General features: G+C 41.1%; 1 protein-coding gene across 2 annotated transcripts in view; it reads left to right on the forward strand.

Annotated features, from left to right (window-relative positions):
* CPNE7 (copine 7) overlaps nt 1-14,578 on the forward strand; it is a 73,133-nt gene that overhangs the window by 30,309 nt on the left and 28,246 nt on the right. For both annotated transcript variants that reach the window (XM_075281933.1, XM_075281934.1), the window contains 7 exons: nt 6,844-6,918; nt 8,002-8,076; nt 9,727-9,810; nt 11,829-11,918; nt 12,077-12,175; nt 13,690-13,776; nt 14,053-14,112. In XM_075281933.1, coding sequence (XP_075138034.1) covers nt 6,844-6,918; nt 8,002-8,076; nt 9,727-9,810; nt 11,829-11,918; nt 12,077-12,175; nt 13,690-13,776; nt 14,053-14,112 — 570 coding nt within the window. The remainder of the gene's footprint in view (nt 1-6,843; nt 6,919-8,001; nt 8,077-9,726; nt 9,811-11,828; nt 11,919-12,076; nt 12,176-13,689; nt 13,777-14,052; nt 14,113-14,578) is intronic.

Genomic DNA, 14,578 nt, shown 5'->3' on the forward strand with positions numbered 1-14,578 from the left:
TACTACCACTGTATAGAAAATCACCTGATGACAGCAATGAAAATGAAGAGGAGGAGGTGTGGAAGAAGGGATGGTGAGGAATGGATGGTGGTGATGCTCGGAGCATAGGGGTAATGTCCCCTGTGCTCTAAGAAGATTGAATTACATCTACCATTTTTTTGGCAAATTGGTGGAATCGATTTCTTCACTACAGATATGCTGAGAATAGCCTTTCTAAAGGCTATATAGTGGTGGGATTACTTAAAAATCGAAAAAAAACCCAACAATGATAGACAATGAAATTCTCTAAAATTACCACTCCCATGTGACAAGTTCTAGCCCCACCCCTGCAACAATGTAAATTCTCCAATATAAAAATCACCGGAGAGGAAAAACTATTTGAGATTTTGCTACAGTTTTTTGAGCCAGAGCCAGGAGTGGATTGAGCAGAAGGGAGAAGTTTAAGAAGCTTCCTATGTATTTCCCATTCCTTTTGTAGTCATTCTTGGCTTTCGCTCAAAGCAAAATCTGCAACAAAAAAGCTACTTTTCTGCAACGTGGAGCCTCGGCCTGAGGCTGAACCCCATGTTGCATTTTCCAGTACCTGCAAAGTGGATTGTGGGTAATCCCACCCGCACTTTGCAGAAAAAAATCCTCAGCAGAAAAGTTGCGTTTTTGAAAACCTCACATGTCAATTATAACTTCAAAAACACCTAAAACATCACTTTGTGCTATTAAAAAAAAAAACAAAAAAAACATGAAAAATGAGAAAAACAGACGTTTCTTCTCCTTTTTTCCTCTGCAGACTTTCTGTCCCTATTACACCTATACAGAAACCGCCAGTGAGGGGCCACACGGTGGCTCAGTGGTTAGCACTGCAGCCTTGCAGCGCTGGAGTCCTGGTGTTCAAATCCCGCCAAGGGCAAAAAACCATCTGCAAAGAGTTTGTATGTTCTACCCGTGTTTGCATGGATTTCCATCCCATATTCCAAAGACAAAATGTACATTGTGAGCTCTATGTGGGGCTCACAATCTACAAAAAAAAAAAAAAAAAAAAAAAAGAAACCGCCAGTGTAATTGACATGCTGTGATTTACAAAAACGCCATGTCTACTGTAGATATTTTTCTGCAATGTGTGTAAAGGATTAGCCATGGCTTTTGCCTTAGTGTATGTAGAAACTTATGCAGAACAGGTCTGAATATGTAAATAGCATTTGATTTTACTTTTGGCTATGTTTTCCAGCTTATAGAAACTTAATGGTTGCCAATGACAGCTGTCAGGCACATTATAGAAAAGAGAGATCCTCATGTACTAGTGAAATAGCTGCCAGTGTGATATCAATAATAATTGGTGCAAGATATGAAAAATATTGCCAGAGTTGTCTTCAATGCCTAGCACTGCATTGTTGTTTAATATTCAGCATCCTCAATAGACCACGTTTGCGTGCTAGTATGTATTATTACTTCTCAGTTACATCCTAGCTCAGGCTATGCTACGGTAAGTGTGGTGCGATGCTCTGCAGTGTGCATAGGGTCAATAATATATGAAATATAAGTGCTAAAAAGGCAGAAATCAATTAGTAAGATGAGCAGCGTAGTGTACTAGAAGGGGAGATAACAGGAGTCACTTTACATTATGGCTGGACTTTCCTGGAAGACAATACCAAGTATTTTGTTGGATTGAAATTGTTAATCGTTTTGATCATTTTGTGGGGTTGCCATGGAAATAAATGGTCACCTCAAATTTAATTTGCTCTATCTTGCATATACTGAGGATTAATAAACAATGGGGCAGATTTATGAAGCCCCCATCGGAGGATGTGCCTCATATATGACAAAGCTTATACACTGTCTAGCAATAAGTATTTGGACACCTGTGGTAGAATAGAAAAACAACATTTATTCCTATTTAATAATTTGTAGACCCCAGCAGACGCTTCCTTACAGATGGTATTGATCGACACAATACTCCCAGATGCCTGTTGAAACTCCTGATGTATGTGAGCCATCGGTTGGGTGCAGTTCCTCTGGCCAGCACCTGTTGGTCTTTATCTCCCAGTTTCGGGGGTCTGCCAACTCGGGGCACATTCTGACAATCACCACTCACCATCCACTTCATAATCACATTAGCCACTGTCAATTTTGGGTAATTCAGTTCGCTTGCTATGTCCCTTAAGATCGACCATTTCTGTGGTACCCCACAATTACCCCTTTCTCGAAATTGGACAACTCTGCACTTTGTGGCATCTTGCGTACGACTAATGCCAATGCACTAATGCCAATGCTGTTTCCTATTTAATGGTGGAAGGCGTGACGTACATAACGACCGCAGATATCTTCATTTGTATGGGTGTCCAAATACTTATCGGTAGACAGTGTATCTCTTCGTAAATTATGCACATCCTCCGCTGGGTTGTGCAACTGGGGTCAAATGTACGCTAGCTCATAGCTGACATAACTTTCCCACATAATTTTCACTGGCCGATGATTCCACCTTCTGCACGTCCTTTTCATATCCCCTATTCGGAAAAGTGGCAAAGGCGGTGCAGAGTTAAAAAATCCAGTTTTTTTTTTTTTTTTTTGTGCAAGGCGACAATTTATGATTTTTTTTAATGTTTTGTATGCCAGAAAATAGTCACAGCAAGTGTACAAGCATAAAAAATCTTGACTAGGGTTGAGCGATCGGGAACGGAAAAGATCGGATACCGATCGGCGATCGATAAAATTTCACTTTGCTACTGGCCAATCATTGTGGGGGAAGCTTAGCACCCATAGGAATGAATGGAAGCAGCCGGCCGCTTAACCCCCTGCATGCCGGTTGCGTCCATTCATTACTATGGATTTACCGCAGCCTGCCACTCTTCTGCTTCGTCCCTGTTTTACCATATACTCAGCTGAATATGCAGTGAAACAGGGATGAAGCAGAAGAGTGGCAGGCTACGGTAAATCACTGTGTTCTGTGCTGCTGTGAGGACGACGAGGCAAGCTCACGAGTAGGTAGATACTACTGTACATTGACTTGTCTGTCTACTAGACAAGTCAATGTACAGTAGTATCTATCTACTTATGAACTTTGCTCAATTTACCTGCTCAGAAGTGCTGCGGCTGCCCTCTGCTGGTCCGATCCTCTGTCCTTCATGTGGCTTCAGAGCGCCCTGCGCCCCGCCCCCGCCTCCCTAGACTAGTAGTATAGAGAAGGCGGGGCTTAGGAGAGTGTGGGCGTGTACTCTGAAGACATGTGAAGGACAGAGGACCGGACCAAGAAGAACTGGGAGCTGCAGCTGTGCAGGTAAGCGGACACCGGTGGGGGGTGGGGGTTAATAACTACACAGCGTGGGGTCCAAAAATTGAAACAATTTTTGGACTACATGCTGTGTAGTGAATAGGATCGTTTTTTAAATCTGATCTCCGATTATTTAAAAAATCCCATTGCCTTGCATTGGGATCGGGATCGCGTTCGAATGGAAAATGATCGGAAATCGGATTTTAAAAATGATCCTGACATTTCAAGATCGGCTCAACCCTAATCTTGACCAATATTTTAATTATTTAAGAACATTTATATTAAATGTACCTATTGTAATAATATTTATATTGTCATTTATAACTGCACACTCTTGGTCTCCATTAGAGATGAGTGAGTATATTTGATCGAATACCTCCGCCGCATAGCTCCCGGCGCCAGGAAAGGTGGGAGGGGAAGTAAAAATTCAATGCCCCGGAAGTGTTTTTTCATCGGAAGCTATGTGGCGGAGGTATTTGATTGAATATACTTGCTCATCTCTAGTCTCCATATAACTAGATGGTGCACACTCTAACGCTGGGTCCATGCTAGCGTTCATCTCTCTATTGTTCGGGTATAGAAAAGCCCCCTGTGCAGGAATTTTTTTCCATTTTTTTTTTTCCTCTGATTTCAGACTGAATCTGTGGCAGGGTCTACAGAGACTCCAATGTAGATGGAAACCTAGCCTAAGTATTTTTTTTTTTTCAATAGTTATTCTGGTAATTTAGGAGAGGGAAGTTATTTTAATGTTCAAATGGAAACCCTAGGTTGTAGGCACAAGAAATTTAAAGGGAGTCTGTCACCAGAACCCAGAATATTAACTCTACCCCACAGATGCGTAGGGTCAACTGAATCAAACAGTGTTTTCCCCTTGTGAGTTGTTGTCATTGACATTCTAAAGAGGTAAGTGACAACGCCCTAAGTTCTCCAAAGAGCTCATTTGCATATTGCAGTATCAAAGGAACCGATTTATAAGGGGAAAACACAGTTTGATTCAGTTTGACTCTGACCTATCTATCCGTGGGGCTGGCTTGATATACTGGGTTCTGGTGACAGATTCCTTTTAACAGTTAAAGGGGTGTACATTTTGCAGTCTCTTAGTGTTAGAAAGAGACCCCAACAACCAGCTGATCACAGCCAGTCCTTCTGCTTAGACCAACAATCTATTTGGGTAACTCAGCAAGTCCTAAGTAGCAGCACAGGAGACATTACGCAATTACTGTTGAAATCAATGGACCGTCTGTGTAGTCAATGGGTACTTAGAGCAATGTTCTTGATATGTGGATGATAAATTCGGATCAGAAATAGGGACCATTCTACAGTATTTCCTAAAGTGAAAGTAGACCTGCAAACCACCAGCAACAAGGGCACCTCTTGAGGTTGAAGGTCTCACACGGAGCACATAATGGACTTGTTTAGCCACTATGGACCAGTGTGGTTTCTCATCTCGGTTGTGACCAATTCTCCCACCATTGTATATTTAACCGCTTGTCTGTTCTGGGTGTTTTCCTGAAAATCTTATAACAGATCTGGGTCTCTTGCACTGGCCTTATCAATAACAGTTTATTTAATTCATTGGGTGGGGCTCTGCAGTCTCTCCAAAGGTGCCCGGTTTTGTGGCACCTCTAGTAGCAGCACTCTTTAGAATGATTGCCTTGGCTGAACCAAAATGAGTCTCTGTTTGAACTGAATTACTTAAACTAGGTAATATCTGTCATTTAGCTCCTTTACAGAGTCTCTGACAATCTTGACAAGTTACAAGTCGGTTGTGACCTCTAATTCAGCAGGTATCCGAGTTGAGTTTCATGTGGACTTCTTCTCCATCTTTTAAGTTGATATTTAATTTATCTACACAATAAGTCTTCTAAAGTAATGTCCCGTTCCATCCAAATATAGTATTTTAAATGTATTCCATTTTTGTAAGGGAGTCTGTCATCTATCAACTCAATATCAAACCAAGCACAATACATTGTAAGGACTCTAAGGACTGTGTTCTGCTTTGACTTTTAAAACCTAAGACTCTGGCACACCATAAAGCACTTGAGCTTCATCTTCACATTTCTAAAAACTGCTATTTGAAGGAAATGGTGAATCTATGGAATCATCTAAGTATTATGGTACTCAGCATAATGTGCACTACCATACACTGGGGCTGGTTTGCTCTTGAGTTCTCTGGTGAAAGACTACCTTCAAAATTTGTATTATTTCAATCAGAACAATCTTACAAAATATTCATTCCTAATGCTCAGGCCTGCAATCCTTAGGATCAAACTTAGCTCAGACCCTTTGGGCCTTTTTTTCTAAGCCTCTGCCATAGTCTCTGAAGTCCAACAGAGTATTGTAGCACAGTGAAATAAACCTGCTAGTTTGGGTTTAAAACATTTTGTGGAAGTCAGAGATTTGTAGTTTATTAAAAAGTCTCGTTATAGTGTCACCCAGGGTTGGCAGGCAGTAACAGCTTATATGTAGCCGGTGTGGTACAGCGAATAGTGTAGCCCATGTGCCCACCTGTGAAGTAAGACATGTAATGAAAAAAGTCAGTTGACTGTTAAGAACACAGGACATGTAAGGAAAGCAACCCAGTCAGATAAGTCAGAAAATGCAGTCTAATCTACAAGCAGAATGTTTATAGCGCAGATGGAGCAGAGCAGATAGAAATAAAGATTATTTTAGATATGTTCCAGTCATCTAAGGGTTCAGCACGGGGAAGGGGGGGGGGGGGGCTAACATGTCCAAATGGGCCCCAAACTACAGTATATCAATTTTAACACTATAGTGGTAGGTACACATCATTTGTTCACATAAAATATATAATATAACCCCCCAGGAATGAATAATTATACCCCAAGTGTACCTTATTACAAGTATTCCTCCTAATGTAAAGGGGTTTTCCAGGTTATCAATTAAAAAACAAATCACTCAGGACCTCTGCTGGATCAGGTGTTTGAAGAGGACCTTGTGCAAGTGCTGTGACCCCTTCTTTGTTTACATTGTATTATTTGAAACAGTGAAGAGATCACCAGACCTGCACGTGCATCAACATCCCTTCAAACCGCTGATCTATTATTGATGATCTATCCTGAGGACTGATCATTAATAAATATGAGCTGGAATCCCCTTTAACAAAGCCCAAGTGATCCTTAATTCCCTCCTTATGTTATTCCCCTTGAGATAAATGCTTCCCTCCTAATGATCTCCGTTATATTCATACAGCCCCCTAATAACCCCCTTGCTGCACAGAGCTGCCACCATTTTTCCTCCTTCTGAAATGAGCAACTTTTTCTTCTGGCAGAAAAATAAAAAATTATGGAAGAAAACTTCAGTCATGTTTTTTACGTTGAGTTGAACACAGATAGACACCCGATGGAAGGGGCCCTGCCTGCATTTGTCATTTATTTCTGAGAGTAATTGACAGTAGTGTGAACATATCCTTACCTTGATAATTACACCTACGACAGGTAATGAAATTTAATGAGATGCTGGGTTTTTGTGTGATATGGAAAACGTAACCCTGTATATGTCAGTTGTATGGAGGAATATCAATGTATTATTCTGACTTAATATGATTGATTTCTTATTAGATTGTCGCACAGAAAAGGATTACCAAAGGCCTCTTCTTGAAATATGGGAAATATGCTGGAAAGTCCACTATAACGGTGAGACCTGCTCTACGATTTACTTGCAGTATTTACATATATGGCAGTGAGTGAAGATTTAGAGACTTGTGGTTCACAGATCAGTTACTAAATCATTAACCATTACTGAAAATATTGCTATAGAAAATGTCTCCAAAAGACCACCTCTTTGAGAAGATCACTCCTTACCCAGATCACATTTTCCCGCAATATAGCCATCTTCTTTGAGAAGGCGACCTCTCTAGAAGATCACTTCTTGCTCACTTTGTCTCAAAGTGATTTTACTGTATTAGTTCCCTTCACTTATATCCAGGATTATAAAGTGTATCAAACAGTACATACTAGTGTCCCCTTCATTTCAGATTTTTGTTTTTGATGGGTAACAATGACTATATTTATGGCATTACAGCCTACAGTATAATAAGCTTGGCACAAAGATGATAGGTTATGGTGCCTGCTGAGGAATTGTTGAACAAAGCTTCCTCTGTTTTATTACTAGGAATGGTGGTTTTAGGCAACTCTCCATACCTGTATAATATATTTCCATACAGTATAGATCATGTGTGCACTGCTTTGAGCTCAGTCAGTCGTACGCTGTGGAGTATTTCAGATAAATCCGATCCTACTTGTGGATTTGTTATTTACATGGATTCATTTTGCTGGAAAAGTAAGATCTTTAAAGTGACCGGCACACACAACCTGAGTTATAGCATCATCCTCATCATCATCAATGTCCACAGGTAGATCAGTCATTACACATGGGCTCTTTGGTTTGAGCTGTAGACTAGGTGATAACCACTGATCTCATGGTTCTCATGGTAAATAGCGACCACCGTTTCCAGTTTACAGGCTTCATATTCATACATGACAGTGTCAGAATTACAGCATGTGAACAAAGCATTAGATTAGTGTACGCCAACAGGAGAATAAGATCAACCATGGGTGTCTGGTGAGAGTTGTAACTGTTGTCTCCTTCTGGTACAGTCTGTGGCATCCACTGTGATATCAATGGTCTTCATCTGTTTGATTTTATAGTATAACTCAACTTTTTGGTTTCACAATTATAGCATTCTTTATATTGGTATGTTTTCCTCCCCCCCACAGGTCATTTCTGAAGAGATTTCTGGAAACAATGGATATGTGGAACTTTCATTCTGTGCAAAGAAACTGGATGACAAGGTGACAGACACAGGGTACAACCTCCCTTTTGGTGATAGGTTTGCAGGTCCCTCCACTTACAGATAGAGATAGGAAATTCTGGGGGTATTCTCAAAACCATAGGTTCATATGTGGAATGAATTAGTAAGAAGTCACAAAGGTTTTCCTACTAGGAAATGTCATCATTGATCAATGATGTTTCGGCTGTTAGAATCTGCACTAATCCTTAGAGTGGAGAGGATTGCAATGCTAGCTAAGTGCTTTTGCTTCTTTATACGAAGCTTTCATAAAAAGTTTATATATCTGCAGTGTTTTACTTGGCATTCTGTTTTATGACTGTATGTACTTTCATATGTCTTGTCTTATCAGTTTTTCTGCAGCTAATAATCACATTATGGCTGCAGCACATTAAGGAGTGTGTACAATAAGGAGCAGTCTTTCCTGTCTCCTATCCGTTAATACTGGTTTATTTACATGTAAGGCTAAGTTCACACTAGTGCTAGGATTCTGTCCTTCAGGTCTGCATGATAACCCAAAGGATGTAAATTCTGTCCATCTAAAAAAAAGAGGTTACTCACAAAAAACCCATGGACCCCATAGACTATAACGGAGTCTGTTGGGTTTCTGATGATTTTATACAGAAATCAGTGAAGGTCCTGGTTACAAGACTTTACTTTTTGCCAATTTAAGTGGAATCTCAGATTGATTTGCTCGATCGCTGGTGTGAACCTAGGGTAATTCTTCAAGGAGTAACTGTACAATATCAAAAAAATAAGAGCCTAATTGAGCATAATATAGGATATTCAAGAACACTGGACTGCAATTACATTCAGGCATAATGCAGCCTATAAGATCACTGACACAGCAAAAGAGAAATTTCTGAGCACATTCAGTAAAGTTGCTTGATTTCTGTGAATAATATCCCATCTGTAACCGCAAAAGCTGACAGAAGTGGATAGAAGTACATAAGTAGAGTAGTGGAGGCTGTGAGGAAAATCAGCCGCTCCCTACTGTATTCACTTTATCAAGAGAACAGACCCTCCTCCTTCCACTCACTGTGTAGACTTCTTGCTTATTCAATGGATGTATAGACGGAGCTACCCTAGCAACAGGGAGTGAACTGCTAATTGAGATATTGGATCATTTTTTTGCATGTAATTCACACCCCTTGCACTGCAAATCCATGCCCACTTGGTTGAGGAAGCTGAAAAATGTCATCTGAAATTAGATGCGACAAAATGTACCGCATCATGGCACATTTTACCCCAGGGTTAAGTTGTATCCACAACGGTAAATATGTCCCAATGAATGTGATCACAGTTTTGTATTTACATCTTACACTGGGGCTGACAAATATCATGGTATGGCTAAATACATATTTCTATTTACTTATGTTTTATAAAGCCTTCTGCAATGACAGTCACATAATTCTATGGCCTTGATGTAGCAGGGTTAGCAGTTGATCAGTAGAATATGGTTTAATGCCTTTAATCCAATGGTGTCATCCATACACAAACATAGCACAAATAAAAAAAGATCTTGACCTGATTCATCATTAATGTAACAAGGGAACACCACGTAATTGTTACTATTAATGCAAACTCTTTGGATGTAATGTAATGCAAACTGAGTGACAAAGTGACTATGACTGACTATTTTTTTTTGTATTAGGATCTTTTTAGCAAATCAGACCCATTCCTGGAAATTTACAGAGTGAATGATGACCAAAGTGAACAGCTGGTTTATAGGACAGAGGTAAGATTTGAGGAAGATGGTTACATAGTGTGAGTAGAGCAGTAGGATGAGGAATATTTAAATTAAACAATGATAGTGAGGTCAGTTACTATTACATGAGAATGAACTTTGGGTGTAAGGATGGTCAGTGTGTAATGGTTGAGTGTGCCAGTCAACAGCTCAATTCACTCAGGTATATGAATGGGTAATGTGAACAAAAGGCGTAAGAATCACCAGTGAGCATTACTTTAGTTTTGGTACTGGTTGTGTGTTGAAATGATGGAATAACTTGGCTTAAGTATAAGAGTGACTGCTTAAAGGGGTTGTCCTGGATAAAAAGACATTTTTACCTTATAGTAACTTTATATTATCCTGTGACTCTCTGGCTCGCTGCTTCCAGAGAGGGGGGGTCACATACTATATCCCCGCTCTCTCCTCACCTCTCCTCCCATCCCTAGCCCTTCCCTCCTGTTCCCTCACTACACTCCTCCCGACCCCAGACCTCCCCTCTCATCTCCTCACTTCCCGTCCCCTCCCCTCACTACGGCAGACCCGGCATACTTACCTTTCCTTCCTGCCGTCTCCTGTCAGATTGTGTAATCAGCAACGCATGAGCAGTGAGCTATTGCACATGCGTGAGCCACGTGATGCCGCCACAAAGCTTGCTGCTGGTGATGAAGTGGGACGGCTAGCTAGGATATAAAGGGAGGGGGACAGTGAGTGTGAGAGGGAGGGGTAGTAATAGAGATCTAGGATTCTAATGATGGCTGCTGAGGGTGTAGTGGGTGGGCTAGCTAAGGAAACAGGGAAGGGGGATTGTGTGAGAAAGGGAGGAGGTCAGTTAGAGAGGGAGGAGAAGTGAGGCATCCTGGAACTTGTAGGAAACACAGAAGAGGAAGTTATGGATGTAAACAAATGCAGACGATGCAGTGTCCTCACTAAGAACCAGAGAAATCACTCAAAACACTGCTAAAGGTGTTTGGTGGCATTTATTAACCCATTAATAGCACTAACGGACCTTTTTTGTAAAATAATTTTTTGCCTGAAGAACCCCTTTAAGTGTAAGGGTGACCAATAAGCATTGGCCTACAAGGAGATTGTGATTATGAGCATTGCTTTGGTGTAAGAATAGCCAGTGATCATGGTTTAGAGCAGGGGTCTCAAACTCGCAGCCCGCGGGCCGCATGCGGCCCCCCGAACAATTTTGTGCGGCCCGCACAAGCCTAGGGACGTCGGATCCGAGTTGAATAAATTGCGAGATGATTATATCCACTAGCCGCTACGTTCCGGCTAGTGGACACATAGGCGCGATGTGATGACGTCACATCATCACATCGCGCCTACAGATCTATTAGTGAAACTGCAGAGCACGGTGGGGGAGCGTTGGATGGTGAGTATAAGTGTTTTTTTGTGTGTTAAAGAGGACCTTTCACCATTTTGCACACAGGCAGTTCTATATACTGCCGGAAAGCTGACAGTGCGCTGAGTTCAGCACACTGTCGGCTTTCCCGATGTGGGCCCAGTGTGAAGAGCTTACGGTCCGGTACCGTAGCTCTTCTATGGTCAGAAGGGAGTTTCTGACACTCAGTCAGAGACGTCCTTCTTCACAGCACAGCCAATCGCGCTGTGCTGTGAGAGCCGGGAGGAACTCCCCCCTCCCTCCCTGATAATGCTCGTCTATGGACGAGAGCGCTCGCTCATAACAAAATCCCCATTATTACTAGAACTGGGATCCCAAGTCTACCGGCAATCCACACAGCACGACTGTGCTTGGCGGTTTTTACCCCATAAGTATTAAACAGTGGGCAATATATGGAGCAGTAGGGCACATGCCCAACCACCATTCAATGTAAACAGCATATCACAGGGGGCTATCATGGGGTGTAGAGGAACACAGTATTTGGTATCACTATTCTAAGGATTATCAGGAGTCTATGTAGTAGGGCCATCTGAGGACAAGTGATAAATGTTGACATATGACTATATGCCAATAAAATATCCATCCTATATACTTTATGTAAACTCTTCATTTTTAATAGGTTGTTAAAAATAACTTGAACCCTGTATGGGAACCATTTAAAGTGTCCCTGAGTTCTCTGTGCTGCTGTGAAGAAAAGAGGAAGCTCAGGGTAAGTCATCTATGTAATTTTCATATATTCTGGAATTTTATTTCCTCGCTTTGCCTCTTTATAGAAAACCCCTCCATTCATCTCCTCTCCCTCTCTCTACTAATTCCTCATTCTCTTCCTTATCTCACTTTCAACCCACCCCCTCTGTCTTCCTCCAGTGCCTAGTCTGGGATTATGACTCCCGCGGAAAACATGATTTTATTGGAGAGTTTTATGCAACCTTTGAAGAGATGCAGAAAGGAATTGGTGGGAACAAGGTGAGAAAAAGAGATAGAATTCACAGAGAGCAGACAAGCGTGGAAAATAGGGATGTTGGTTTTGAAATGGAAATTAGTTGTGGCTTATGTCCTGGTTTAACCCAGGCAGTTCCAAACTTATGCAGTGAATGACTCTCGTGTTTTCAGCAATCAGATGTCAATGCAATAGGTTTATATTAGAAAAAACAGAGGCATGTGGGCAATGGTGTATAGCAAAGATCTAAATAGGCCGACATTATGGTGAGATTTACCACTTAGGACCTGCTGTTTGTTTTCCGCATATGTGACCATTACATGAACTTTGAACGAATACCTTACCTCCTTACTTGCTGACAATGGTTATCCCCTTCTAGAGAACAGTCTTACTTGGGACATAGGGCCAGCCAAGGCTTGACCTTTTCTCCAGGCTCCAATGGTTTGTCTATATGGTATTGTAAGCCAATGGCTGGTCATGTAATGGAGGGGGTGTACATCTCACCCAGACTACTAAGGTGGGTGAGATGAGAAAACTCCAGAAGGAATGTTTGTTCTCAGCGGACAACTTTCGTCTGCTGAGCATTTTGGTAAATGCTCAGTACTGGGCTGGATTTTTAGTAATGGCAGGTAGGTTGGTAGTGGGACCTGTCATTCCACCCCCCTCCAGTCCACATTTTGGAGATGTTCCGGCAGCGACTCAGCTGCAGAGTCTCCTCGTCAAGGAGGCTTAAGAAGTCAGCTCCAGCAGCAACACTTGGGCAGAGCTTGGCTGGAGAGCTGACAGAGAGGTCATATTTTTGGAGCTGTGTCCTGAATGATTCTACTGTCTTTTGGATTTCTGTTATTCTAGGTGAGGTAACCTATTCTATGTTTAGTTAGAGCCTAGCCGGGCAGGTATTTATTTTTGTATTTTGTTGCTGCACTACCTTTTTGAGTGAAAATAAACTCTACCTTTGTTTTGGACTAAAAGAAACTGGACTTTTGTGTCTATGCCACCCCACCTAGCAACCCCAGACCCTGACAGTATGTACAAGCTTGTTAACAGTGTATGTAATTATAGTGTCTGCTATAGCTAGTATATGTTCAGCTAGTAGTTGTTAGGGACTGAATACACAGCATTTCCACCAGTTCTTTGGAAATGTCACTTCCCAAGGGTTGTCCTATGTTACAGCCTCTGCAGCTACAAGTTACCAAACTAAAGCTATCTTAATTCCATTACAAGACACAAATCCCTTGACCATGAACATGGTACTATTCATGACCACTGCAGGAGCTCCCTCTTGATTGGTCAGCCAAGAATGTGTGTGTGTGTGTGAGTGTATATATATATATATATATATATATATATATATATATGTGTGTGTGTGTGTGAGTGTATATATATATATATATATATATATATATATATATATATATATATATATATATATGTGTTTGTGTGTTGGGGGTGCATAGTAGATGTTAATGAACTCACTAGTTTAACATATTAGGGGATTGTTATGTAAAAACTGAAGATTCTTTGTCTTTCACCTTTTCAGGTACAATGGGATTGTATAAACCCTAAATACAAAATTAAGAAAAGAAACTACAAGAACTCTGGTGTGGTTATATTGTCTGATCTTAAGGTAACTCATCAGCACCATATGTCTGCTATTTTCTTGTTTGCTGTATGAAGGACACTTCGGGCACACTGACGAGGACAAGATGAAGGCATTCATGCTCCTTATATATTATTAATATAGGAAGAGTGACAGGATGTGACAGGGTTTACTAGATTATAGCACTTACTGTCCATGAAGTGCTGAACCCCAGAGCTTTGATGCTGATCGCAAGCTCTACTCTGTGCATTTTGGGCCCATGCAATATTTTGGCCTCTAATATCTTTTGCCTATTTATTTCAGATACACAGAGTCTATTCCTTCCTTGATTATATAATGGGTGGCTGCCAGATCCACTTTACGGTAAATATCTATTATTTCATCTGCTTTCTATTTATTACGTATGTTCCTATTTTCTGTTATTAGTGAGTGAAGGTAAAAGTCAGCATGGAGCTCACTACCCAGAAATGGGGTCTTACCACCTTTACCACCATCTGCAGAGTTCAAGAAATGTAAAAGTTACGATTATCTTGGTCTTTTACAGAGCTCTTGGCCCCAGTGCAAAATCTGTTGCAGGCCCTACTATGTGGCATAAAATAATACTAGAGACTTCTCATGTCATATGGGGCATTGAGGCCTGAGCTTAAGTACAACCTCTGTAATCTGCATCTATAGATATACTAGTGGTCTTTACTCCCCTACATTTTGTCCTTTATTCCTTGGTCTTTTTGTGCTCTATCGTCCATTACCTCTTACCCCTCCTTTTCCTGACCATCATCTCAACTTTGTGGGTCCTCACAGTTGCTATAACCGCTACTCTGATAAATGT

The sequence above is a fragment of the Leptodactylus fuscus genome, chromosome 7, assembly GCF_031893055.1.
Source record: "Leptodactylus fuscus isolate aLepFus1 chromosome 7, aLepFus1.hap2, whole genome shotgun sequence".
Lineage (NCBI taxonomy): Eukaryota > Metazoa > Chordata > Amphibia > Anura > Leptodactylidae > Leptodactylus > Leptodactylus fuscus.